The 27,769-nt window shown below is 43.4% G+C and overlaps 1 protein-coding gene across 1 annotated transcript in view; it reads right to left on the bottom strand.

Moving 5' to 3' along the window:
• Positions 1-4,145: 4,145 nt before the first annotated feature.
• The window catches only part of LOC137525996 (interferon-induced very large GTPase 1-like), a 68,763-nt gene continuing 45,139 nt past the window's right edge, over positions 4,146-27,769 (bottom strand). The window contains exons 8-10 of the mRNA XM_068247206.1: positions 20,583-20,644; positions 10,995-11,179; positions 4,146-8,812 (exon numbers count right to left, since the gene is read on the bottom strand). Coding sequence (XP_068103307.1) covers positions 4,146-8,812; positions 10,995-11,179; positions 20,583-20,644 — 4,914 coding nt within the window. The remainder of the gene's footprint in view (positions 8,813-10,994; positions 11,180-20,582; positions 20,645-27,769) is intronic.

Below are 27,769 nucleotides of genomic sequence, written 5' to 3'. Positions count from 1 at the left end.
TCCAGTAGAATATTATGACACACACTTGGTTATTGAAAGCAATGCAAATGATATGCACACAATTTGTGTGGAAAAGTCTCACCTGTAAAAGCGAAATCCCTTAAGCAGATATCCACATACAATGTTAAAAGGTTAGTTCAGAAGTTGTGATATCAGTAACAGTAACATCAACATAGAAAAAACATTAGGGGTATATCCATGAAATCTAATAATCCCTACTCCCTACCACAGTCCTGGCTCAAAAATGTTGTGGATGAATCTCCCTGTCAATATTAAGTCCTCTACTAATTTCCCATGTTATAAAACTCACAGTGGTGTAGCTCAGGAGTTATGGGCCCAAGTGCAAGTTTTACATTGGGCCTCCCCAAGCACTCTCTATATAACAATTGATACAGCGCACCAAAATCTGCCAAGGACAACAGTATCAAAGGTGCAAGAAGAGGGTGGGGAACAGTTTGCTAATGATGATTACCACTATTCAAAGCATCTATAGAAGTTATTATTACCAGCACAGGACCAATAAGGAACTAATAATGTGGGTGATGGAGGGCTCCATGCCCCCCCCCCCCCCCCCGGCCCAAGCGCCCAGGTGTGGTCACAACGTCTGCATCCTCTATTGCTACGCCATTGATTACTCAGTAAACTAACTTCCATAGAGTGTTACATCTCCATTTCTATCAGGTATCCCTGTTTTGTACAGAAGTAATACCCAGGCAGCAGTACTTAAGTTTTCTTTTGTTGTTTTACCTTTCAATATATGTCTGATTAACTAACTCCTCCCAAGCCCTGGGCGGCCATGATAATTGAAGGGAAAGGTCAGTTCTTTCGTGTTGGTAAGGTTTTAACTTTTTTGTGTGAATAGTTTTTTTATTTCTCTTAAAATGTTGTATGGTTCTTTATCCCTCTGGCTTATGAACATTCTGCATATTATCCGTGTATTGCTGACATGCCAGAAATTGTACTACTCTCATTTTATTTCTACTAGCCTTTATTATTTTCACTTGTGACCTTAGCCCATTTAAAAACGGGCTAGGTCTGTCACTGCTCATATCAGCGCGCATGAGCCCGCCGTGCGCATGCGTGCTCCCGCCGCGCACTCCCGCACATGCCCGCCGCGCATGCAAACGCCCGCCCCTTCTGGCCTCGTCCTCCCCTGCAAGCTGCACATCATTCCCCAGTTCTCAGTGTCTCTGCGTCCCTCTCTGCACATGCACACTGCAAAAAAGGACACACACAGGAATATGGGACACAGAGACACTTGCCTTTTATTAGGTAGGATTACTCTACCCCTCCCAAAAAAGAAAGGGGTGTGGAACTTGATTCCCAATTTTACCCCTTCAAGGAAGTGGTTCATAAATTAACCTTATCATGTCTCCATGTTGGATGTCACGGTTCAAGGTTCATATGAATCTATCCTTTGTATGTTTTAAAGATGCCCGCCTCTTTTCATGTAGTACAGTACATCCTTTTTTCAGAAAAAGCAATACAAAATATTGAAACAAATAAAAAAAAGTTGTGATATCAGTTGTTGCAAAAAAATAAATCATAATAATAATAATAATTGGTAGGTTAGCAAACCATAGCTTCTGGTATGGTTTGCTAACTTCAAAGCTGCATTTGGATATCTGCACAAGGGCCTTGATCTCCTAGTGGGATTCTTTCTAAATACATTTTACTATGTTTTAAAGATGCCCACCTCTTGTTATGTGATATAGAACATCATTTTTTTGGAAAAAGCAATACAAAATATTGAAACAAAAAGTTGTGTTATCAGTTGTTGTAAAAAAATAAATAAATAAATAATGGTAGGTTAGTAAACCATAGATTCTGGTATGGTCAGATAACTTCAAAGCTGCATTTGATAGCTGCATAAGGGGCTTGATCTCCTAGTGGGATTCTTTCTATATACATTTTAATACCTACATTTTCTCCAACTTTATAACGGTCTTCACCCTCAGCAGGTTTATTTCCTTATTACCCGTTATATTTGTGTAGGACCTTCCATCATCCATTGGTGCCACTTTTCAACATTAGAGATGGCCCAAACTTTTAGCTAGCTAACAGTTCCCCACCTACCTACTTCCAGGAGGACAAGCCATGGCAATAGTGTGCAGGTGCTGGCCCGGCAGCGTGCAACCTTGATCGCGCACCCATGGCTGGGAGCGCTCTGCAAATGCGTACTACATAGTCATGTGACTACACAGTGCACATTCACAGAGCGCTTCCAGCCGTGGGTGCATGATCAAGGATGCGCGCCACTGAGCCAGCACCAGCGCAATGCTGCCGCAGTAACTTGCCTGAAAGTAGATAGATGGAGAACTATTTGCTAGCAAACATTTTGGGCCATCTCTTTTCTCCATGACAGCTGGGTACTCCCCAGCCCCACCCACCAATTTATCTTTGTGATTTGCCACATGCCAAACCCAAGCAAGTGGACAACATGCTGTACTGTACAGCATGTGCAATCCCTTCAACAAATAATGTATCTGCCCGTAGGATAATAGTGTCCCCTACCACCAGCACCTTAACCTTAGTTGCATTCCTATGCCCCTTCTCATTAAATAAGTCAGCCCCCTAGTTTCTACAGGACATCTCCTGCTACAGCCTTGCTACCTCAGAATTAGCATCACATAGTCATGTATGCATGAATATTTGATAGGGTAACCTTATGCTACATATGTTAGCTTTTTTAAAAGAGGAAGTATTTGCAGTTACTCAACTATGTATAAGAAGACAGTAGGTTAATGGTGAATTCTACTCAAGAATACAAAACAGAATCTATCTTGCTGGATGCTTTATTTCCCATTGGAGACAGTGGGCCCGATCCAATTCACTTTTTCTCCTAAGTTTTTTCCTGTGAGATCATTTTTCATCATCTGTTTAAAAAAAAACACTCAGCAATTGAAAAAAAAGTACCAAAAACTTGGTGAAAAAGTACTGTCAAACTTATTCTCAGTATCTTTTTGCTTGATGGTGGCCTAAAAGGGATTTTATTGATAAGATGCAAAAATATCACCTGGGAGAGGACGTAGGAGAAAAAGTGAATTGGATCAGGCCCAGTGCAACCTGGATAATTGAGAACCTTTACAGACCCAGGCCCATATGCAATTAACTACTTCTCCTGAGCTTCCTCCAAGGTGACATGTTCAGACTTTGTCAATAAAGTGCCTTTTAAACAACCAGCAAGCAAGAAAATACTCAAAACAATCTTGATAGTACTTTTTGAACTGATTTTTGGGAATTTTTCAATTACAGTGGTGAAAGGTTATTTTGAAGACAACATTTAAAAAATGTCCTAGGAGAAGACTCAGGACAGTTTTCTCCAATGTGATATTTTGAGATTTCAACAATAAAATGCCTTTTAAACCACCAGTAAGCAAGAACATTTTAGAATAATGTTGACAGTACTTTTTAGCTTACTTTTGGTTTCAATTGAAAAGTGCTGAAAAGTTATTTTAAAAAGGAGTAGAAAAATTGTCTCTTAGGAGAAAACCCAGAATGAAAAAGTGAATTGCGTATAGTCCCTTGTTGTGTATGAGAGAAAATTGAAATATTGTTCTTTATTTAGTTTGTTATAAAATTATGAAGACTTCAGTCAAAGACTCCAGCAGGTCAGTCAAGAAGAAATGTAAAAATTATTCATTCAAAAGGGTTTTGTTTTAAAGCGGATCCGAGATTAAAAACTAACTATAACAAGTAACTTGTCTATATCTTATCTAAAGTTTAGATAGTTTACACAGCATATCTATCTGCAAACAGCTTCAACAGTTTATGATTATTTAATCCTGTGATACAATGAGAGCAGCCATGTTCTGTTTCTCACATTGTCACAGGCTGAGAGCTGGAGATACTATCAGCTTGCCTGTGTGTAAATTCAGTCCCCTCTCCTCCTCCCCTCTGCCTCTGAAATTTCTGGCTAGTAACCTCCTCCTCCTCCTGCCCAGACTGAGCTCCCATAAGCCCTTGCTACAGTGCCAAGGCACTGTGAAAAAGCTGTGGGCGAGGCTTGTTTAGTTTATAAGGAATTAGAGGATTAAAACAAAACACAAAAAGTATTTGGCTTGAGGAATGCCCTATAAACTATATGAAAGGAACACAATTATGCAATGAGTAAAAGTTTATCTCGGATCCACTTTAACCCTATTCTAGGCGGATTTATTATAAGTATCCTCTAAGCTGTAAAGTGCCTCTTCTTTATTTATTTTTAACCAGTCAAGTGGAATGTCTGCTGGTTTGGCACTGTACAGATGAGCAAACTGAGTATTGAACTCTTTTAAAACATATTTCCAGTAATTTGAAGCATTTCCTAGATCAGGCAGAATTTTCCAGTTTGGATAAATTGCACGATAATGCTTGTAAAAGTACCACTCTCCATTAGTGTCTGGATTGATGAATTTGTCATTGGACCGGACATCAATGGAACAAATTGAATTGCAGAGGTCATTACAGTCTGACCATGTGTACTGAGCCAACCCCTTTGGTCGATGGGCCAATGTAAAATGTTCCTTGTGGTTTGTACCTCCAGCCTCACATGGGACCCGGCAGAAAGGACACTTCTGGCCACACCCAACCATTTTCTTAAACAACTCATCTTGAGGTCTGATTCGAAGACTGTTTATAACTAATTCAATGGCCATGGATTTCATGTCTGAATTCAGCTCGTTTACTATAACATTGAGACTAGATTCCACATGATGGCAAAACTGAGCAACATCTGAGATATTTTGGAATGTCATGATTTTCATGTCATTGTTTAAGATAACCAAATACTTGTTTAAAGTACTACAAAACATTTTAAAAAATGTTGGCATATCTTGACTGCCACGTACTCTTGGACTTTTAAGAGCAGATACAATTTTTAAGGAAACTGAAACAATTAATTCTTGCACCAATTTTTCAAGCTTTAATGAACTTCTGTACTGTTGCAGAATGTACCTATGAATCCAGTTCTTTATGTAGATCTCATACTCATTTATATACTCAGCATAGTTTTGGAAGCTTTGGATTTCAAGCAGCTCCTTGAGAATGTTAAACTGAAAACTTGTCTGACTTTTGAACATGGTAGCATCAGCACCGCTCAGAATGTCATTAACAATCTTTCTTCCAAGATTTTGATAAATATATGTTTTTATAGCTGGTTCAAGAATTTGCTTACAGAACTGTATAGCTCGGGTATCAGATTCCTCTTTTTTTTGGATTTTTTCATTAAATATGAAATAATATCTTTGCTTTAAGTCATTAATGCACTCTTTGGGGTCATTTATTTTTCTGTAGTCCTCATGCATCTTCTGAAACAGTGGGGCTGCCTTAGCCAAAACATATAACTTTAGATGGAGTTCCAACAGATAACTGGGCTGAAGTTTCTTCACATCTTCTTTGCTGAGAGCATCGTTTATCATATCCAGCAATGTTTGGCAATGAACTTCATTGTAATCTTCTCTCACGCTTCTTCGTTCCGTGACATAATCTTGACATTTGCTTGCTATTGTCACTGCCATGTCGTTTAGCTTTACATAGCAATCTTTCTTAAATATTGATTTGATAATGGCAGTCCAACTTTTATCTTTGCGAACATATTCTTTTTTCATTTCAAATGATGGTTTATCATATTCTCTTAGAGATTTGACATTGTGTAATTCTTGCTGTAGAGCTCCGGCTCTTCGTTGCATCTCTTTCTGAAGATGCTCAATAATTTCCCTTTCAATGTTGCGTGTCTTGGCCTCGACAACATTTAACTGTGAGTCTATATCAGCCCAGAGGTCATTGTACCTTTGCTCGAGCTCAGCATTGCTCAAATTACTTATTTGTGTGTGTTCATTCAAATATTTATTCAGGTTTTTTTCAATATTCTTCTGGTAGCCTTCCTTCTGGTCACGCACCTGAATCATTTCATTTTCTATTTTTACAGTTTCCCAAAACTTGCTTGATATAAAGACATTCTGATTTTGCTTTAAACATCGTATGTAACCTAAGAAATCTTCTTTGTAGCGTCCTACAAGGTGAACGTTGTTTGTACCACTTTCAAAATATGTATTTAATTCCCTTTCCATGTGTGATTCTTCCCTATCTAGTAACTGTGTTGCAAACTGCATTGTTGAATTTTCTAGACTTTTCACATCAGTTTTATTCTGCAACTCATTCTTGATATTATTTTCTTCTTCAGACCACCATTCTTGAACCCGATTCTTGAATTTCCACTCCAATTCTGAATATTTAGTGAATATTGCATCATAAGCTGCTGCTACCAGAACATTTCTAAAGTTAAAAATGAAATTTTCATATTTAACAGCCACCCAGAGGCTCTTAATCAATTCAGAAAAAGATTTGAAACTTTGAGGACCAGGTGAAGTTGTTGCCATTAAAGACTGAAACAATCTGGATTTTAAAGAAAATACTTTATTGCTGTACCCTGAACTGACTGCGGCCATTGGTGGTACTCCATAAAATAGACCAGGGATGTACCAGCTTTTTTTCTCAGGGTCATAGTCAATTACATCAGAAAACAGGATTGATGTTTCAATGTTCTCCATTTTTGCAGCCAGCTGTGTCATTTCACATAAGTCATCAAAAAGCTTTGTTCGGGCTGCCATATTGTTTATTTCTGCAGCAATATCAGACACATTTTGATGTACAAAATAGCATGATGGTCTTTTACCAAATTCACTCATCCGGAGAAATGCATGGACCACAACTTGTAATGTGTCATTCATCTCTGCAGTATTTTCAGTAGATATGTTAACTAAAGTTATATCACTTAAACCGACCACCAGTGTGGCCAACTCGTTGTCATGCTCATAGCTGTCCTCCAGAGAAGACAACTCAGGAGCTCTTAACCCCTCTGTGTCTATTATCAAAATGAACTGACAACCCAGCTTCTCCTGGACATCTGTAACTTTAAGAAGTGTCATGAAGGCTCCTCTTGTGCATCTTCCACTGGCTACTGGAAATTGAAGACCAAACATGGTGTTTAGAAGGGTGGATTTTCCAGAGCTCTGTACTCCAAGTACAGTAATTACTCTAATGTTGCATTTTCCACCTGTCTTGGTGTCCACCTCTTTCAGAACATCTGTAATCCAGTGCAGGGGAATATTGGAAACATCTCCATCTATCAATTCCAAGGGAAATCCATTTAGCAAAAGGTCAGCGGCAACGCCTGGGAGATTAGCATGTTGTACTTGGCTGTGAGTCATTCTTTCTTCTGTAACCAAAGAGCATTCAGCCTCATAAAACTGCCCCAATTCACGGAGGAAATGCTCAACCCCTAATGAGCTGTCAGAAATTTTCCGAGCTAAAGCTTGAAGTCCATCTTTATCTGATTTTTTTTTATTATTGAATTCAGACCTTAAAGTTGAGATTTTTTCCCTACCAATAACATCAAGGTAGAATTTCATCCATTTGATGAAATAGCATTTTTCAGACACACTTGATTGTGTAATTATATTAATAAAATTCAAAATATCACTTGGAACATTATGCTGGTTTTGCTCTTTATGAAGCTGGACACGTTCTTGATCCAATTTAACTGTATAATCTGCACCACGCATGCTACCTTGGTTCCTCTTTCTACACTTCTCTTTTTCATTTTTTGATATCTTCTTCCAAAGATCTCCCTGCAGCCGCATTCTTTCACTCTTGTATTGAATTACATCCCCTATCTCTTGTGTAATCAACCAAGCTTGCTCTTTGGCCCTTTTACATTCTGGTTTGTGTTCATCAACCTCTATACCCAGTTGGTCAGCTGTATCTGTCATGTCAGAAATGCTCAGCTGCTGACAACTTGCATCTTGGAAACAACGTGCAATGTGTGTTTTCAGTGCAGAAGTCAAGGTTAATACGTTTGCAGTATAAATAATAATTCTCATTTTCAATCTTTTAGTCAGTCTTTTCAATAATTCCACTGATTCTGGGTTGCCATCATTGTCATTTTTGCCAATCATTAAGCAATAATTTGTATTTTCATCAGCATGCTTTAAGAGGAGGTTTACATATTCCTCTGTGATATTTTCAATAACTATAAACACAATGCTTGAGATTCGTGTCAAAAAGGTGAATTGAGCCAGGTGATATCTAAGATCTCCATGTAAATTAGTAGCTGCAAATGATTCTGGGAAAATAGAACCTTTTACCTCTCTAGGGAAAAAAAAAGATATCTCTGCTAAGCCATTTGATATGGTTTTAGGTACACTTCCACATTCCATTTCCCAGTTAACAAACATGTCATGACTACACTGAGGTAGGTTGAGCACACTGTTGAGGACTTTAGACTTTGATAGCTTACATTTACCTAGCCTTGTGAAAGAAAAAGTTGGCATACGGATGTTCACTAAGTAGTCTTCTCTGAAACCTTTACCATTTTCTAATGACAGTGGCTGCCATCTTTTTACAATGTCTCTCATTGCCCACAGCATGAAGGTGCAAGGTCCATCAACAGCAGGAAGCAGCAGAGGTATAGCAAACTGACACAAGGACATCTTGGTTACAATCTCTTGTTGTAGAAAGCTATCTGAGCAATGAAGGACAGCACAAAGAACGTCCAAATGGTGAATTGGCACTGTATCTGCAGTGTTCAAGTTTAGAGTATCATAATAAAATTCATCTTCTGTAGTTTGACATAAAGATGTGTTTCTTGCTGATACATTAAGTGTCATAAGCTTCTGTAAAAAGCACCATGCAAGGTCCTTAATACTTTTAGGTACAATCTCCTCCACTGCATTTGACCCAATATTCAGAAAGTCAGAAAGAGTCAGTTTTGATGTTATGTAATTCTCCAATCCTAAACGACTCAAAATATCAGTCAATTCTTTGTGTGCACCTGCAAAAGATGGATACAACATCAATACTGAATAATGAGAACACCAATTATTGCTTTTAGTTAAAAAAAAAAGTCTTTTAACTACCTCCCTAGGAACACACTGTATATTCATGTTGTTACAGACTTCGTCCAAAGCCCAACAATGTGGATATGAGTCAGTGTGTTTTGATGAGCACAGCGTGCATGATAGCACATGTCTGCCAGCATGTGTGACAGGCACCAGGGTGTTAGATCTCTTGTCTGAAACCCCTCCCCCACCCTGACCCCCCACCCCCCCAGCTCCACCGAGTGGCAGCAGGAAGCATACCAGGGCCGGGCCGAGGCATAGGCTGGAGAGGCTCCAGCCTCAGGGCGCAGTGTAGGAGGGGGCGCACAATTCATTCAGTTGTCATTCCTAATTGTGTATGAAGCAGAAAGAAATAAGAAAAGGGGATACATAGCAGTGACTGCAAGCCATATAACTAGATATTAAGGTGTTGGGGAGGTTGTGGGCCCTGTGGCACCTCTTAGTCCAATATCAATCAGCATGTGAGGGCTGGGGTGGCAGGGATGGAGGGGCGCACTTTGGTGTCTCAGCCTTGGGTGCTGGAGGACCTTGTCCCGCCTCTGAGCATAACTAACCCTCCTGGCTCCAGCACTGATCTTCCTCTCTCTCCTCCTCTCTCTCCTCCCCTGGTGAGGAAGAGGAGGAGAGAGCCCATCAGTGGTGGAGCCAGGATGGGAATTATGATTACTTATGCTTCCTGCTGACAATCAGTGGGGAAAGGAAGGAGGGAGGCGTGGGGTGATGGGGGACTACCACCATTAGAACTCCAGGGCCAGGGATAAAGGCCACATCATTATGCCACCAGAAAGGGGAAGGGAAAGGTGGCACCACTAGACTACCAGAGAGTTCTCTAAAGGGGAAGGGTGGTACAAAATTATTAGGGGACCCAAAAAGGAGGAGGCAGCACTATTACACTACCGGGGAACTCTAAAAGAGTATGGGGGGTACCACTAGACCAATAGGAGATCCTTAAAGGACCACTATTGTGAAAAATTGTAAAATTTAAAATGCATGTAAACATATACAAATAAGAAGTATTTTTCTTGCAGACTAAAGCCTGATACGCAGCATGCAATTTCCCGTCAGATACATGGGTCGAATAGATAATTTCCCACCGGTCCGATGTGATTTTCTGATTGTTTTTCTGATTGATTTGCATAGAAGTGATCAGAAAATAGATCAAAAAACGGTTTGGAAATCCGATCGGATCTGACGGAAATTATCTATCGACCCATCTATCTGATGGGAAATTGCATGGTGTGTACCAGGCATTAAATGAGCCTTAAATTACTTTTCTTTTATGTTGCTATCACTTACAGTAGGTAGTAGAAATCTGACAGAACCGCGCTGCTGCTGATCGCAGCGCTGTACTATAGGTAAATACGTCTAACAGTCTTCTGAGCAGCAATCGCCGCTCGGAGACTGAAGGTGGGGCGGAGCTCCGCCCTTCAAGCAGGATATGCACCCTGTGCGCGATCTCCTGCAGTAGCCGGCCCCAGGACCTGATGCCAATTGGTGTTAGGCGGTTCTGGGGCTGCCGCCACGACCATGCCTGTTGGCGTAGGGCGGTCTTTACATAGTTAAAGAGAAACTGTAGCAAAAAGGGGTAAAAAATACATCAATACATTACAAAGTGAGAAATTTAAAAAATGGAAGAGAGAGCAAGAAATGATTGATATTCACCATGTAATATGTTCATATTGTTTGATCCACATTCAGCCTGTATGTAATCATCTTTACTACTGGCTGACATGAAAAACAAAAACCAGACAGCACCAACTGCCATTATCTATAACCACACCCCTTTTTTTTTCTTTATAGATATACATAAACACAGAGGTAGATACTGATAGCTTTGATGTTGCAAAGAGCTTTTATTTCCCACAATGCAACAAGCCTCACAGTAAACTGTCAGGACCTATAGGTAGCCAGGTATAGGGGCCCCTAGTTTAGCTATCCAGGTATATGTGCCCTCAGGCTGGGATTATAGTGCAGGAGGGGGGAGAAGAGAGCACACTAACACAGCCATGGGGAGAAAGGCTCTACTCCTCCCTCTCTCTCCTCAGACTCCCTTTTGTGCTTCCCGCTCTCGTTGCAGAGTTTTGGCATCGGGCATAGATAACAGGAAACACTTACTCATTACTTCCGGGCTCCATGGGATAGAGCGCCATGTGTCACTGGGCTTCTCTGTCTCCACAAATCTGTAAGTAGAGTGAGTGGTGCTGGAGACAGAAAAGCCCGGCGCCACGTGAAGCTCTATCACATGGAGTCCAGAGGAGGTGAGTAAGTGTTCCCTGCCACCCACTCTCACTGCCAAAACTCTGCAATGGGAGAGGGAAGCACAGAAGTATCTAAGGAGAGGTAGGAAGAAGTCGACCCCACCCCCCAAGGCTGTGTTAGTGTGCTCCCCCCCCCCAGAAATGAGATTGGGTGAGATCATACTTACCATGGCATCTCTCTGGCTGCCATCAGAGAGAGCTTTCCTGGTTAGCGCATGTGCTAGCACATTGTTTGTAGTGGACCTATATCTATGTCCTCGCAGCAAAGCCAGTGGTGCAGAAGATTTGGAGGCTCAGAAGCTACAGAGGCAAATGATACTGAGCAGCTTTTAAAAACAGAATTGGTACTTACCTGGGGCTTCCTCTAGCCCATCGTAGGCCTCCTTGCTCCTCTACCAGTCCCACAGGTGGCTTAGTTAATTGGTGTTTCAGCCTGAAGTCGCCAGTATGCATCCCTGTTGTGCACGCTATGCGTTATCACGCTGACCACTAAGCGTCATCATGCCTGCTGGCGTGAGGGTCCTGCGCATGCACGGTTCGGAGTTAGAGAACCGCACATATACTGGGGACACCTATACACCTGGCTATACTGGGGCCACTATACACCTGGCTACATATACTGGGGACACCTATACACCTGGCTACATATACTGGGCACATATACACCTGGTTATACTGGGGGCACCTATACACCTGGCTACATATACTGGGGACACCTATACACCTCGCAACATATACTGCGGACACCTATACACCTGGCTATACTGGGGACAACTGAACACCTGGTTACATATACTGGGGACACCTGGCTATACTGGGGACACCTATAGACCTGGCTACCTATTCTGGGGACATCTATACACCTGGCCACCTATTCTGGGAATATCTATACACCTGGCCACCTATTCTGAGGACATCTATACACCTGGCTACCTATTCTGGTGACATCTCTACAACTGGCCACCTATTCTGGGGACAACTATACACATGGCTACTTATACTGGGGAAACCTATAGACCTGGTTAGCTATACTGGGGGTACCTATTTTGGGGGAACTGCTGTCAGATCTGTATTTTTGGGGAACCGCTGCTGCCAGATTACATGTATTTTGGGTGTTATGTGTATTTTGGGTGATCCACTGCCAGGTTTCACGTATTTTGGGGAAATGCTTCCAGATTATGTGTATGCTGGGGGAACTGCTGCTGCCAGATTGTCTATTTTGGGGGAACCACTGCCATATTATCTGTATTTTGGAGGAACCTCTGCCAGATTATATGTATTTTTGGTGAAATGCTGTCAGATTACATCTACTTTTTGGGGATACACTGCTGCAGAGCTCAAACTTCCCCTGGCAGACCTTTTATACCACTGCTAAGGCCATGTATATTTGGCCCCACCCATGACCACGCCCACACTATGCTTAACCACACCCATTTTTGGCACCGCACACAGATTTTTAAGGTGAGTCCACTCACCTCATTTTCCAAGACTAGACCCCTGCTCTGAAGGACACCTTTTCATTATTATTCATAAACAGGAACATTGATGCAACACATTTAGCATAATGGTAAGCTCAAATGGGAAACCTAACCATATTCTAAGACATACCAGTTCCAGTCCTGTGCTTTAATTCTGAAGGAAAGCTATCACAGGATTGGTATGTAGTGGTGACATCCTCAGACAAACTTGTGGTTGGTGCATCCGATGCTGTAGTTGTTTTCTGTGAAAAAAATATAGATTTATCCACAATAAGATTCATATCCTAGCAGGACAAGTCTCTGGGTGGGAAGCAGGAAATTTGGGTGCCCAGCCCACTAGCGGTGGAAGTGCCCATTCAAATATCAGTAATGAGGGGAAATGTGGGCATACGCAGCTTGCACCCACTATTTGTAGCCGTACTTTGCTTTGAGGGCAACCCCAACTCCCGATTTATAGGGCACAAGAAGCCCCCAAATTTCCCATCATTACCAATATTTCAATAAGTGCCTATGAGGTTGCCCAAAAATGTACATTTTGTGGGGTCTTTTTGCATATTGGCAGTGGGGTGGTTAAGGTTAGTCATGGGGGTGTGGTTAAGGTTAGCAATGCAAAAGTAGTGGTTAGGTACCATGATGAACTTGTGCACATGCCACACACATTGATTCCTGCCTCCTGCACTTCCTGTACTAAGGTATAGCAAGGTCCAAAAAAGCATCTTTAAATGTGACGCTGGAGCTCTCCATTGTTCCTTTAATAAACCAGTGGAGACGAACATGGTGAATCCAGCGCTGGAGACTTGGGCGCAGCCGGCGCTACCAAAGGCCGTAATAGGAATTAAGGCTATAGCAGCGCACAGGGAGTAGCAGCGCACAGGGAGTAACTTCAGCGTCGACAGAAGACAGAGCTGAAGTTACATTTCCCCACCATCCATGGTGGCCTGGAGGGGGAATAGTATTTAACACGGCCGGGAACTTGTGCAGCAGCAGGATCAGCCATATACTGGCTGTATCCTGTGCCCAAGTCTCTGACGCCGATATCTCTCCTACGCCAATGGGGATCCTCCTCTCAGGGGTTACTTTTTCCCCCTTGTTCCCACTGTTCTCTTTGACACACATAGCAAATTTAGTGATTGTATCTCATATGGGGGCTTTGCTATCTAGTTCTAATCTGAAATCTTGATTTCAATGCAAAATCAAAAAAAAAATCTGGTTTCACCAACCCAAATAACATGGACCTGTTTTATCGAATGACCAGTGAACCGAACACAGAGGTATTCATTCAACACTAGTTATTATAAGTGAAATGCCTGGCTTCACAAACTCTACACAGCTGATCATTTGATAGCTTTAAGGCTAGAAAAAGTAGTGGGAGTCAACGTTCAATCAGATTTTATCAGTTGAATTTCAGTTCAGAAATTTAAACTGCTGCAATTCTAAGAGTATTAAAGCCACAGTCTCCAAACTTGGCACAGTTGGTGACTAAGTGAGTGGGGTTCAAACTTTTTTTTTAACCTACAGCCTATTTCACCTATTGAAGTTCAACTGGAAAAATGTAAACAACTGCCGTTATCACACTTTTCATGCCAGAGTACACAAACTTTACAAACTTTGGGAAATTGGGTGGAGCCACCAACAGCTAATAAAATGTTTCCATTGACTTCAATGGGCAAATTTAATGTACACCTGAAGTAAACAAAAAAGTTAGACAACTACCTTAGCAATGGATGGCCAGATTCTTCCCAAATCCTTCTACAAACGACCAATCCAGTGCAGGATCTCTCTATCCCAATGTGAATCAGCATGAGCCAAACAGATTTCTAGCTGTGCAAGTGTGCATGGCTGAGGACTAGCGCATTCAGTCTGGCAATACCCAAGGTCTACATATGACTAGTAGAACAAAGCCCTTGTGCATTGAAGAAAAAGCCGGCTTCATTCTAATGGGTATGTACTGACCACACTCATCTGTTTCCAGTCTGGACACACTCATCCATGGCTTGAAGTACAGCCACAAGAATGGGGTGTTCAACAAGGATCGGGGAAGACTCTGAACCATCTAGAGGCTTCTAGCTACTGAGGTAAATATCTAACTCTTCTAATCGCTTTTTGCCTTCTTTTAACTGCTTAAATTCTCACATTTGATGGCAGGGTTTCAAGACTTTAAAGAGAATCTGTATTGTTAAAATCGCTCAAAAGTAAACATACCAGTGCGTTAGGGGACATCTCCTATTACCCTCTGTCACAATTTCGCCGCTCCTCGCCGCATTAAAAGTAGTTAAAAACAGTTTTTAAAAGTTTGTTTGTAAACAAACAAAATGGCCACCAAAACAGGAAGTAGCTTGATGTACAGTATGTCCACACATAGAAAAATACATCCAAACACAAGCAGGCTGTATACAGCATTCCTTTTGAATCTCAAGAGATCATTTGTGTGTTTCTTTCCCCCATGCACTGAAGTTTCAGGCTGCTCTTTTCTTCCTGCAAACAGCTTTGCCCTTGTTTGTAATTCCTCAGTATGTAAAAGCCCAGCCAGCTCAGAGGACGATTTATCCAGCTTGTAAAAAATAAGAGAGAAGAGAGAAGCTGCTCTAATCTAAATAACACACAAACAGTATGCAGAGAGGGGCCTGGAAGGGTGAGTTTATAGCAGAACCACAACACTGAAGAACTTGGCAGCCTTCCAGACACAGGCCGACAAGTCTGACAGGGGAAAGATACATTGATTTATTACAGAGACAGTAATAGCAGAAAGTGCTGCAGTTAGCCAGAACACATTAGAATAGCTTTTGGAACTTGTAGGATGATAAAAAACAGGATGCAATTTTTGTTACGGAGTCTCTTTAAATACTTACATTCTTTGTGACTCTCGGTTACTGTAGTACATATAATTAGATTTGCAATCTAACACAAAGTTTGTCCTCAAACTACACTATCTAGTTATTATTTAATAATCATATGCTCTGCTGTACCATTGTCTTGTGATTGAAAGATGTTTCCCACATTTAAAAGCAAGGATAAGTTGGACCTCAATCTCTACAAGCAGTTCACCATCAATGTCAGGAGTCACTGCCAGTACCCCAGTCTATGTCAGCAGTCGCAGGTGGCCTACAGTCTCTAGATGGTGAGGATTCAGACTACAAGGGACTCAAGCTACACACATATTTGTATTGTAAAGGTTAATAAAAAATAACAAGTAACATGAAAGCTAAGATACATTTTGAGGTCACTGGTAAGTCAGGACAGAATTTGGGAATCACTGGAAAGTTGAGGTTCACTATTAGTGACACTAAAAACACAATATGCTTGGCATTGACATTTCTGGCACTGTGCATGGCCATAGGAAATCTGTTACACTGCAACACTTGCTTGATGCAATCGGAAAATCCAAGATTCACCTAGAATATGTTCTCAAAGCATATATTTATTTTGGAGGGGGGGGGGGGGGGGATAGTAAATGATGCCACTTGTGTCATATTTCATTTCTAATTTGGCATATAGCGTACTATTATCACCAGTCTTTGTGTCTGAAGCAATTAGATGCAATCACCAGGGCGCTCTGTTTGAGAACCCCAATGCTCTACAGATACATTTTCAGCCAACAGCACAGAGATATATTTGTGCAGCGTTGGGTAACTAAGCCGTTGTCTTAGCAATTGCAGCAGCCATTATAAAGGTCCCTGAATCTTGAGGCCAAGTATAGGTGACATAAGAGGTTAATTAGGTAGGAAGGGGTTAACAGTCCACTAGAGGAGGGAAAAAAATATTTTTGGTTTGTCACTATCACTTTTTTTCTTAAAAAAAAAAATGAAAACCTTTTGTCACCTTTATTATGTATAGGGGGTGGGTCGAAAACACTATGGGCTTGATTCACAAAGCGGTGCTAACCTACTTAGCACGTCTAAAGTCTTTAGACGTGCTAACCAGGGTGCTAAGTAGGTTAATCAATTGAGAAATCCGGTGCTAACCTACTTAGCACCCTGGTTAGCACTTCTAAAGACTTTAGACGTGCTAAGTAGGTTAGCACCGCTTTGTGAATCAAGCCCATTGTGTTCAGCTGAGGGGGCAAACACGAACATGTGTTTTTCGCCACAAACTATTCGCCGGCAGAACAATTCAGGCTATCTCTACTGAGTATGTGAGAATTAAATCGGGGGGCGGGAGGTCATAGTTATGTGTTTTAAATAACCATATTACACTTAAAGGGAGACTAAACTGAGAAGAATATGGATTTTTCCTTTTAAAATAAAACTAGTTGCCTGAATGTCCTGTTGATCCTTTGTATCTAATACTTTCAGCCACAGCCCCTGAACAAGCATGCAAATCAGGTGATCTGACTAAAGTCAGACTGGATTAGCTGCATGCTTGTTTCAGGCGTTTGATTCAGCCACTACTACAGAAGTCAGCAGGACTGCCAGGCAACTGGCATTGTTTAACAGGTAACATCCATATGCCTCTCAGTTAAGGTTCCCTAGATGACCGTGTCACTGCGTGCACGCGGCGCCAGCCCCAGGACCACCTAATGCCGATCGGCGTAAAGTCCTTGGGGCGTGGTTTGCAGGAGTCTCCCAGCAGCAGTCGCCACTCAGAGACTGTTAGACTGTTAGTCTTTTATCACTGTACGGTGCTGCGATCTGGCAGCGATGTACTGGGGACAGCCGTGTGACACGGCTGCCCCCCTAAGCGACAGGGAAGCGATACGCTGTCATAGGCTGAAGCCTATAACAGCTGATCGAGCTGATTGGCTGGTGGAGGGAGGAAGAGAGGGAGGGAGAAAAAATATGTAAGTAAATGGGGAAATTTAATAGAAAAAAAATGTTATAAATATTTGCCAAAAAATAAACAAACATCTGGGGGCGATCAGACCCAACCAACAGAAAGCTCTGTTGGTGGGGAGAAAAGGGGGGATCACTTGTGTGCTGAGTTGTGCGGCCCTGCAGCAAGGCCTTAAAGCTGCAGTGGCCTAAATTGTGAAAAATGGCCTGGTCTTTAGGGGGGGGTTTAAGCTCATGGTCCTCAAGAGGTCAAGGGATTAGCAAATATCTTTGTAAGAACCAGTTTGATGCTGTATTGCAATTAATGCATCTTAATGACAGTTATGTATAGTGATAATCGTAATCTGCTAGTAAGATTTATGCAAAACCGAAAAATTTCACATTTAAATCCACTTGTAAAAACAATTTTGAAATTCATTTGAATTTGCATTTTTTTTATAATTAAGCATAATTATGCTGAACTTTGAATTTCGAGCCAACTTTGATCCCTTATTATGCTATCATTAGAGGTGTAGTGAACGGTTCGCCGGCGAACGGTTCCAGGCGAACTTTGGGGGTTCGGACCAAGCAAACTTTTGCGGAAGTTCGATTCGCCCCATAATGCACTATGAGGGTCAACGTTGAGCCTCTGCATCGCAGTCAGCAGGCACATTGTAGCCAATCCGGCTACACTCAGCCCTGGAGCCCCACCCCACCTTATATAAGGCAGGCTCGCTGGCCATGACACTCACTCGTGTGCCTGCTGCAAATAGACAGACTAGGGAGAGCTGCTGCAGATTTTTTTCTCCTAGGGAAAGATTAGTTAGGCTCTTGGCTTGCTCCTGGCTGATTGTTATTGCTAAAATAGCACCCCTCAACAGCTCTTTTGAGAGCTAATGTTTTCCTGATGTGTTTTTTTTTGTGTGTTGCTCACTGACACTGACATTATACAGCCCTATTTGTTGCAGCTGGACCTTGGTAATTTTTATTACTGTGCCAGCCAGCCCCTGCCTAACTATCTATACTGGGACACCTACCTATGCCTACCTAACTACTGGGGCACCTACTTACCTATACGGGGACACCTACCTACCTACCTATACTAGGGGACCTACCTATGCCTACCTACCTATACTGGGCCTCCTACCTATGCCTACCTACCTATACTGGGACTCCTACCTATGCCTAGCTAACTACTGGGACACCTACCTATGCCTACCTACCTATACTGGGTCTCCTACCCATGCCTAGCTAACTACTAGGACACCTACCTATGCCTACCTACCTATACTGGGTCTCCTACCTATGCCTAGCTAACTACTGAGGCACCTACCTATGCCTACCTACCTATACTGGGACTCCTACCTATGCCTACCTACCTATACTGGGACTCCTACCTATGCCTAGCTAACTACTGGGACACCTACCTATGCCTACCTACCTATACTGGGTCTCCTACCTATGCCTAGCTAACTACTGAGGCACCTACCTATGCCTACCTACCTATACTGGGACTCCTACCTATGCCTACCTACATACAAGAAGATAATAAGGTCGTTGCTTCATTGTGGACAGACCAAATCAGCTGGACAGTCACTGTTGTTCTATCACTGAGTTACCACAGCCCGGCGACCATATGGGCTTGAAAACCGCCACGGCCTAAACTCTGGCCACGGTGCGCATCAGTCCAGCATGGCCGTCACTACGCAAACAGCTGTTTGCGGTGCGTTACACAGTGAGTTTGGTGTGTCAGTGTGAAGCAGAACTCTAATTACACTCCCTGATTGATGTATACACATGCAAGATGTTTGAAAGCACTTTAGGCCTGCAATTTAGCATTCAATGTGATTTCTGCCCTTAAAACGCTGCTTTGCGTCAAATCCAGATTTTTCCCCAGGACTTTGGGCATGTATCCCACTCCGCCATGCCCCCCTCCAGGTGTTAGACCCCTTGAAACATCTTTTCCATCACTTTTGTGGCCAGCATAATTTTTTCTATTTTTCAAAGTTCGCATCCCCATTGAAGTCTATTGCGGTTCGCGAACTTTTCCGCGAACCGAATCTTCTGCGAAGGTTCGCGAACCGAAAATCGGAGGTTCGCGACATCTCTAGCTATCATCACCAAAACTGCTATGTATGTAAAGGGATATTGTGTGAAGTCAATAAGACCTTATAGTTTTTAAGAAATTAGATTTTAAAAATTAAAAGGAACATTTTTAAACTTGGTAAAATGATATTTTGGTGTGCTAAAGTCAATGCAAAATTTTGTACAATTACACAAATGATGGTTCCTGATTAAGGTTACAAACTAACTTTTTTTTAAGGTTAGTATGCTGTATCCTTAAGGGCCTGTTTCCACTACGGCGGTTTCGCCGGCGATTCTGCAGAGTTTCCCCGCACATGATTCGCATGGGGAAACTCTGCGATAGGGGATGACGGTGCCGCGGCGAAATCGCTTGCGGGAACCCCCCGCAGAATTCGCTGCAGAGGCTGCGAATCCCATAGCCTTGCATGTCACGGCTCATGGGATTCACCTGCGATCCCGCCCACCCGCTCAGTGCGGCGTGCGTCTGCGAGACGCACGCCGCACTAGTGGAAACGAGCCCTTAGAGCAGAGAGGAAGTTCTGAATTCAGATGCGCTTTAATGCCATTTTTTTCAGAAAATGTGCGTGTAATTGCAAATTACAATGAAAAATTGTGTTTGTGTGAAATTCATGCTTATCACTAGTTATTTACACTACTAAAAAAAAAAAAAAAAAACACCCAAAAACTATATCACTTTCTGATGCTTAAACTGCATATGAGTTGTGGTCTCTAACATTTTAGTCAGTATATCAGGACTAGAGTTTGGAAAATAGCCTTTTTTTTGGGGGGGGGGGGGGGGGGGAAGAGTTTACTCCTTGAATTCTCCAGAAGTACACTGGCAGTAAACCATTCTAGCTCACCTGACTCATAACTTTCCACCCAGTTGAACACATTTTGCATATTTTTTTCTTTTCCCTTTAAAATCCTTATACAATTAAATCATTAGGGGGGGGGGGGGGTTACTGCACAGAGACAGTCTAATTTGCCCCCTCATAAATGAAATAATTGAGATATCACTTAGGTTTTCTAAATAGTGATAAAGTCATTGCTAACTCAGAAAGGTCATATCTGAAAAGCCTTACCTGCTGGGGTATACACAACCTCTCGATGTGCAGTAGTTAAATGATGACTTACCTTAGCTGTTGAGAGTCTCGGAAGTGGTACTGGTGCACGCAGCTTGGGAGAAGGATCACATTCTGAAAAATATAAGCAGTTATACCTCAACTTGAGTTGACTTGGTTTCTATTTAAATTCACTACCCTCTAGATTGTGAGTTTGCAAGGGCAGGGACCTCCCATCAAATAAATAAGTACCAATATTTGTGATGTTTTTAAACTACACATCAATTTTATGTATTTGTGCATGTGTTCAGTGATGCTCGGATACCCCCAATCATGAATTTGAGTGATCACAAATTCGACTCCACCCACTTACAAGTTGACTCGTGATCACGATCACAAATAGAAATGGATATCTGACTCAAGTGCGGTTGTGAGTTGAATAAATGCATGTAATCACGAATCACAAGTCATCTGGCAAATTTGCCAGATAATTGTTAAGAAGAACATTGGGAACAAGAGGATTTTATTTTTTTCAGAAAAGACCTTGTAGTTTTTGAGAAAATCGATTTTAAAGGTTCAAAGGAGAAAAAGTATACATTTAAAGAGACACTAAAGCGAAAAAAAATGATGATATTATGATTTGTATGTGTAGTACAGCTAAGAAATAAAACATTAAGATCAGATACATCAGTCTAATTGTTTCCAGTACAGGAAGAGTTAAGAAACTCCAGTTGTTATCTCTATGCAAAAAAGCCATTAAGCTCTACTACTTTCAAAGTCATGGAGAGGGCTGTCTTCTGACCTTTATTATCTCAACTGTTTTCTTTTTCTCTGCCAGAGGAGAGGTCATTAGTTCACAGACTGCGCTGAAAGAATCATTTTTAATGCTGAGTGTTGTGTAATCTGCACATATTAGAGAATGATGCAATGTTAGAAAAAACACTATATACCTGAAAATAAAAATATGAGAATATTTTCCTTGCTGCTAATCTTCTAGTAATTATTCATAGTACACAACCAATTCATTATATCATATTTTTTTTATTCAGTGTCTCTTTAAATGTGGTAAATTACAGTTAATGTATTTACCACATTTAAATGTATACTTTTTTTCCTTAGAAACTTTAAAATCGATTTTGTCAAATACTATAAGGTTTTTTTGAAAAAAAAAAAATGTCCCTCTTGTTCCCACTGTTCTTCTTAACATATCTGGCAAATTTGGTGTTTTAAGCATGTAAGGGGGCTTTGCTATTAACCACTAAAATCATGAATACCAACTAGTGAACACGCGTAACTTGTGATGACAAGTCGGGTAACGAGTGTAATCACGAGTGCATTTGTAATCGAGAGCCAATCACGAATGCCAGTTACGACCTTGTGATCGCCAAAAATGGCTCGTGAATACGAGTAACTCGTGACTACATGTGTTTCTGGATGCCCTGATTGCACAGTTTGTTGAATTACTTATGTATGTACTCACCAACTATTTTCTGTTTTGTACTATGTACAGCGCTTAAAAAGATGTTAGCCAGGCATGCTCAGATGTACCAAAATTCGGTTCGGGTACATTCGAATTCAGGTCCGCATGACATTCGAATTCGAATTCGCCTTCGACCACGAAATTCGATTCGAGTTCATATTCGGTTCGAGGTTACGCCTAAAATTCGTTAAAAATTCGTATTCGTGAATTCGGGGTTTTTTTGTGTGTTTCTTTTAAAGTGAATTCACATTGAAATAGGTGTACTTAAAAAAACAAAACTGAAAACGTGACATGTGGCACTGGCAGCAGGCAATGCATAGTGTGGACCCTGGCGGTGGGACCTCTGACAGCAGCAGGATAAATACAACAGCAGCAGGAGGAGGTGGAGTGACGTGTGGCACTGACAGCAGGCAATGCATAGTGTGGACTCTGGCGGTGGGACCTCTGACAGCAGTAGGATAAATACAACAGCAGCAGCAGGAGGAGGTGGAGTGACGTGTGGCACTGGCAGCAGGCAATGCATAGTGTGGACCCTGGCGGTGGGACCTCTGACAGCAGCAGGGTAAATACAACAGCAGCAGGAGGAGGTGGAGTGACGTGTGGCACTGACAGCAGGCAATGCATAGTGTGGACCCTGGTGGTGGGACCACTGACAGCAGCAGGATAAATACAACAGCAGCAGGAGGTGGAGTGACGTGTGGCACTGACAACAGGCAATGCATAGTGTGGACCCTGGCGGTGGGACCTCTGACAGCAGCAGGATAAATACAACAGCAGCAGGAGGAGGAGTGACATGTGGCACTGACAGCAGGAAATGCATAGTGTGGACCCTGGTGGTGGGACCACTGACAGCAGCAGGATAAATATAACAGCAGCAGGAGGAGGAGTGACGTGTGGCACTGACAGCAGGCAATGCATAGTGTGGACCCTGGCGGTGGGACCTCTGACAGCAGCAGGATAAATACAACAGCAGCAGGAGGTGGAGTGACGTATGGCACTGACAGCAGGCAATGCATAGTGTGGACCATGGTGGTGGGACCTCTGACAGCAACAGGATAAATACAACAGCAGCAGTAGGAGGAGGTGGAGTGACGTGTGGCACTGGCAGCAGGCAATGCATAGTGTGGACCCTGGTGGTGGGACCACTGACAGCAGCAGGATAAATACAACAGCAGCAGGAGGTGGAGTGACGTGTGGCACAGACAGCAGGCAATGCATAGTGTGGACCCTGGCGGTGGGACCTCTGACAGCAGCAGGATAAATACAACAGCAGCAGGAGGTGGAGTGACGTGTGGCACTGACAGCAGGCAATGCATAGTGTGGACCCTGGCGGTGGGACCTCTGACAGCAGCAGGATAAATACAACAGCAGCAGGAGGTGGAGTGACGTGTGGCACTGACAGCAGGCAATGCATAGTGTGGACCATGGCGGTGGGAACTCTGACAGCAGCAGGATAAATACAACAGCAGCAGGAGGAGGAGTGACGTGTGGCACTGACAGCAGGCAATGCATAGTGTGGACCCTGGTGGTGGGACCACTGACAGCAGCAGGATAAATACAACAGCAGCAGGAGGAGGTGGAGTGACGTGTGGCACTGGCAGCAGGAAATGCATAGTGTGGACCCTGGCGGTGGGACCACTGACAGCAGCAGGATAAATACAACAGCAGCAGGAGGAGGTGGAGTGACGTGTGGCACTGACAGCAGGCAATGCATAGTGAGCACCCTGGTGGTGGGACCACTGACAGCAGCAGGATGAAAATGAGCGCAGTGTAATATGTTGCCGCTTTAGAAATACAATAAATACATAAATAAATTCATAGGTAAATCAATGCAGCAGGCCAGCAGGAGGAGGAGGAGTCCGGTAGAAATACAATAAATAAATAAATACATAAATAAATGCATAGGTAAATCAATGCAGCAGGCCAGCAGCAGCAGAAGCAGGAGTCCGGTAGAAATACAATAAATAAATAAATACATAAATAAATTCATAGGTAAATCAATGCAGCAGGCCAGCAGCAGCAGAAGCAGGAGTCCGGTAGAAATATAATAAATAAATAAATACATAAATAAATTCATAGGTAAATCAATGCAGCAGGCCTGCAGCAGGAGGAGGAGGAGTCCGGTAGAAATAAAATAAATAAATAAATAAATACATAAATAAACTCATAGGTAAATCAATGCAGCAGGCCAGCAGCAGCAGAAGCAGGAGTCCGGTAGAAATACAATAAATAAATAAATACATAAATAAATTCATAGGTAAATCAATGCAGCAGGCCAGCAGCAGCAGCAGCAGGAGTCAGGTAGAAATACAATAAATAAATAAATACATAAATAAATTCATGGGTAAATCAATGCAGCAGGCCAGCAGCAGCAGGAGTCCGGTAGAAATACAATAAATAAATAAATAAATTCATAGGTAAATCAATGCAGCAGGCCTGCAGCAGGAGGAGGAGGAGTCCGGTAGAAATACAATAAATAAATAAATACATAAATAAATTCATAGGTAAATCAATGCAGCAGGCCTGCAGCAGCAGCAGCAGCAGGAGTCCGGTAGAAATACAATAAATAAATAAATTCATAGGTAAATCAATGCAGCAGGCCTGCAGCAGGAGGATCAGGAGTCCGGTAGAAATACAATAAATAAATAAATACATAAATAAATTCATAGGTAAATCAATGCAGCAGGCCAGCAGGAGGAGGAGGAGTCGTCACGTATGGCAGGCAGCAGGCAATGTATTGTAATTCCCAGGCCGGCACCTCATGTCCTCCTTTCGCCGACAACAGGTGCCAGGAACGTGCCTTCTATCCAGGCCTGGTTAATCTTTAAAAATGTCAGTCTGTCCACGCCCTCTGTGGACAGACGAGAGCACTTCTCGGTGACCACGCCACCGGCCGCACTGAAGCACCTCTCAGACAGCACGCTGGATGGGGGGCAAGACAATACCTCCAGGGCGTACTGCGCAAGCTCCCTCCAGATGTGCAAGCGCTCCACCCAGTACTCCATGGGGTCCACAGGCTCTTCGCTGCCGGTGTCAAGCCCACTGAAGGACCCCATGTAGTCGGCCACCATCCGGATCATGCGCTGGCTGTGACTCTCACCGAAGGTGGCTGCTGCCCGCACCTCCTCTCTCGGCTGCTGTACCTTCATGTAGAACGCCCGCGTCAATGACAGAAGGTCTCCTGGGCGCCTGATGCTGCTGCTGGCCGCAGGCACCTGCTGCTGTGCTGCTGGCTGCTGGACAGGGACAGAGGGAGTGGAAGGCGGGGGGAAGGCTTCCTCCATTCACCGAACAAGGATCTCCTGCAACTCCCTTGCTCGCTGCTCACGATCTCTGGCAGGCAGAAACTGATCCCACCTCCCCCTCAGCCGTGGGTCCAGGATCATGCTGATGCAGGCGTCCTCCCTCGCTTGCATCCGCTTGACCCTGGGGTCTGTGCGCAGGCAGCGCAGCTTGTGTGCTGCCATGGGGAACAGGGTGGACCGTCTAACAGAGACATCAGGGTCAGCGTCCTCGTCCTCCTCCTCCTCTTGCCCCTGAGACTCTTCCTCCTCTCTCCAGCCTCGCACCACTGCTGTTGCGCTCCGATGTTCCCCCCCAGCAGCAACGTCCAGCACCTCCAACTCCTCCTCCTCCTCCAGGGACTCAAATACCTGCGGAGCAGTGGACTGCACAGGCGGCTGCTGTTCCAGCTGCTTCAGGGCCTCCTCTCCCAAATCCACCACAAACAAAGGGCACCCACTGGCAGAGGGATGCCCGTTGTTCACTCACCAGGTTGGTTCCCTGCAGGAAGGGAGCCAACACCAAGCAGACCTGCTGCATCTGCCCCCATTGCGCGTTGGTGAGGAGCTGGAGTGTGGTGCTGCTTCTGCTGCCGGTGCCGGCGACAGTGGCATCATAGATGTACCGGTTGACAGCCCTTCTCTGCTCAACCAGCCGCTCCAACATCGCCAGGGTGCGAGTTCCAGCGAGTTGGCACATCTATGATAAGGCGGTGTCATGGCAGGCCCTCCTGCTGCTGGATGTCTGCCAGTTTTGCTGCGGCAGCTGCTGAGCGGCGGAAAGTGCGCACAATTTTCAGCGCCGCTTCTAACAGCTCCTCCATCCCCAGGTAGGTAACACGCTGCTGTTGCGCCTCTGCTCCCTCCTCCCTGTGGTCAGTGGCTGGCGGCGCACCAGTCCCAGACCTGCTGCTGCTGGCAGTGGCTCCTGCAATGGCGCTTCCTCTCCTGGTGGTGCCTCGCCCTCTACCTCTACCTCTGCCAGTCATAGTGCACTATACAAATACAGTAAAAAAAAATAAGTAGAAGAGGGCGGGAAAGGGTGTAAACTTTAATAAAGTCTGTGTTGGTGGTGACTTGGTGGTGACTAGTAGTACAGTAGTAGACACTAGTAGTATGCACGCACGCAGGTAACTAAGAAACACTGAGCGTACTACGCTACAAGTAAGTCGTGCGGCAGACAATCGGTGACAATTAATAACGGTCACACACGGTCAGACGCAATCAATCAATAGGCTTGGGCAGGTGAGGTGACAGACAGTCACAGGTCACTCACAACGGATGCTGGTGTGGTGGCCTGTATGTGTTGTAAGTAACTCTTATTTATTACACACACTACAGATGATAATAAAATCACACAGTAAAATTGAAAAAAAAATTAGTGAATGGGTACTAGACTAGTAGGCTAGTAGTATAGTAGTAGACACTAGAAGTATGCACACACGCAGGTAACTAAGAAATACCTAGCGTACTACGCTACAAGTAAGTCGTGCGGCAGACAATCGGTGACAATTAATAACGGTCACGCGCGGTCAGATGCAATCAATCAATAGGCTCGGGCAGGTGAGGTGACAGACAGTCACAGGTCACTCACAACGGATGCTGGTGTGGTGGCCTGTATGTGTTGTAACTCTTATTTATTACACACACTACAGATGAGAATAAAATCACACAGTAAAATTGAAAAAAAAATTAGTGAACGGGTACTAGTAGACTAGTAGTATAGTAGTAGACACTAGTAGTATGCACACACGCAGGTAACTAAGAAACACCGAGCGTACTACGCTACAAGTAAATCGTGCGGCAGACAATCGGTGACAATTAATAATGGTCACACACGGTCAGACGCAATCAATCAATAGGCTCGGGCAGGTGAGGTGAGACAGTCACAGATCAGGTCACTCACAATGGATGCTGGTGGTGACCTGTCACTCACAGTCAGTAACTAACTAACACAGTACTGAAACTAATAAAGTAACAGACTACAGCAGTAATAATTAACTAAACTAGTACTACTAGTACACAACTAACTAAAATCCCTAACCTACCTAAGCTAGTAGTAGGCTAAGGCTACCTAGGCTAGCAGGCCTAGCCTGCTCACAGACTAACACTAGCCTAGCACAGTATACACTATACACTAGCTGACTAAAAACAATCAAAATACTAGCTAACTATATAAGACAACAATAAATGTGTTTAGGAGGTGTTTAGGAAGCAAAACGCTAGGTTTAGCAGTGAAAAGCACTTGCTCAGACACAGCACAGCACCGGAGAATCTCTCAGTACCAGCAGCAGTCACACAAGTGCGTGGCTCCGCAACATGGCCGCCGCCTTATATAGAGGAGGGGAGGGCCAGGCTCCCCTCCTCTGATTGGTTGCTAGGGTTGCCAGCTCCTCGGCAGGAGGACTTCTGATTGGCCCAATCACATCATCCCGGAATCCCGAAGCCGAAACCAAACCCACAGCTCCATCCTGCCGAATTCCAGCGCGTGCATTCGGC

The sequence above is a fragment of the Hyperolius riggenbachi genome, chromosome 7 (assembly GCF_040937935.1).
Source record: "Hyperolius riggenbachi isolate aHypRig1 chromosome 7, aHypRig1.pri, whole genome shotgun sequence".
NCBI classification, from domain to species: Eukaryota; Metazoa; Chordata; class Amphibia; order Anura; family Hyperoliidae; genus Hyperolius; species Hyperolius riggenbachi.
Note: the sequence above shows the minus strand (reverse complement) of the source record. Positions and strands in the feature narration are given on the sequence as shown.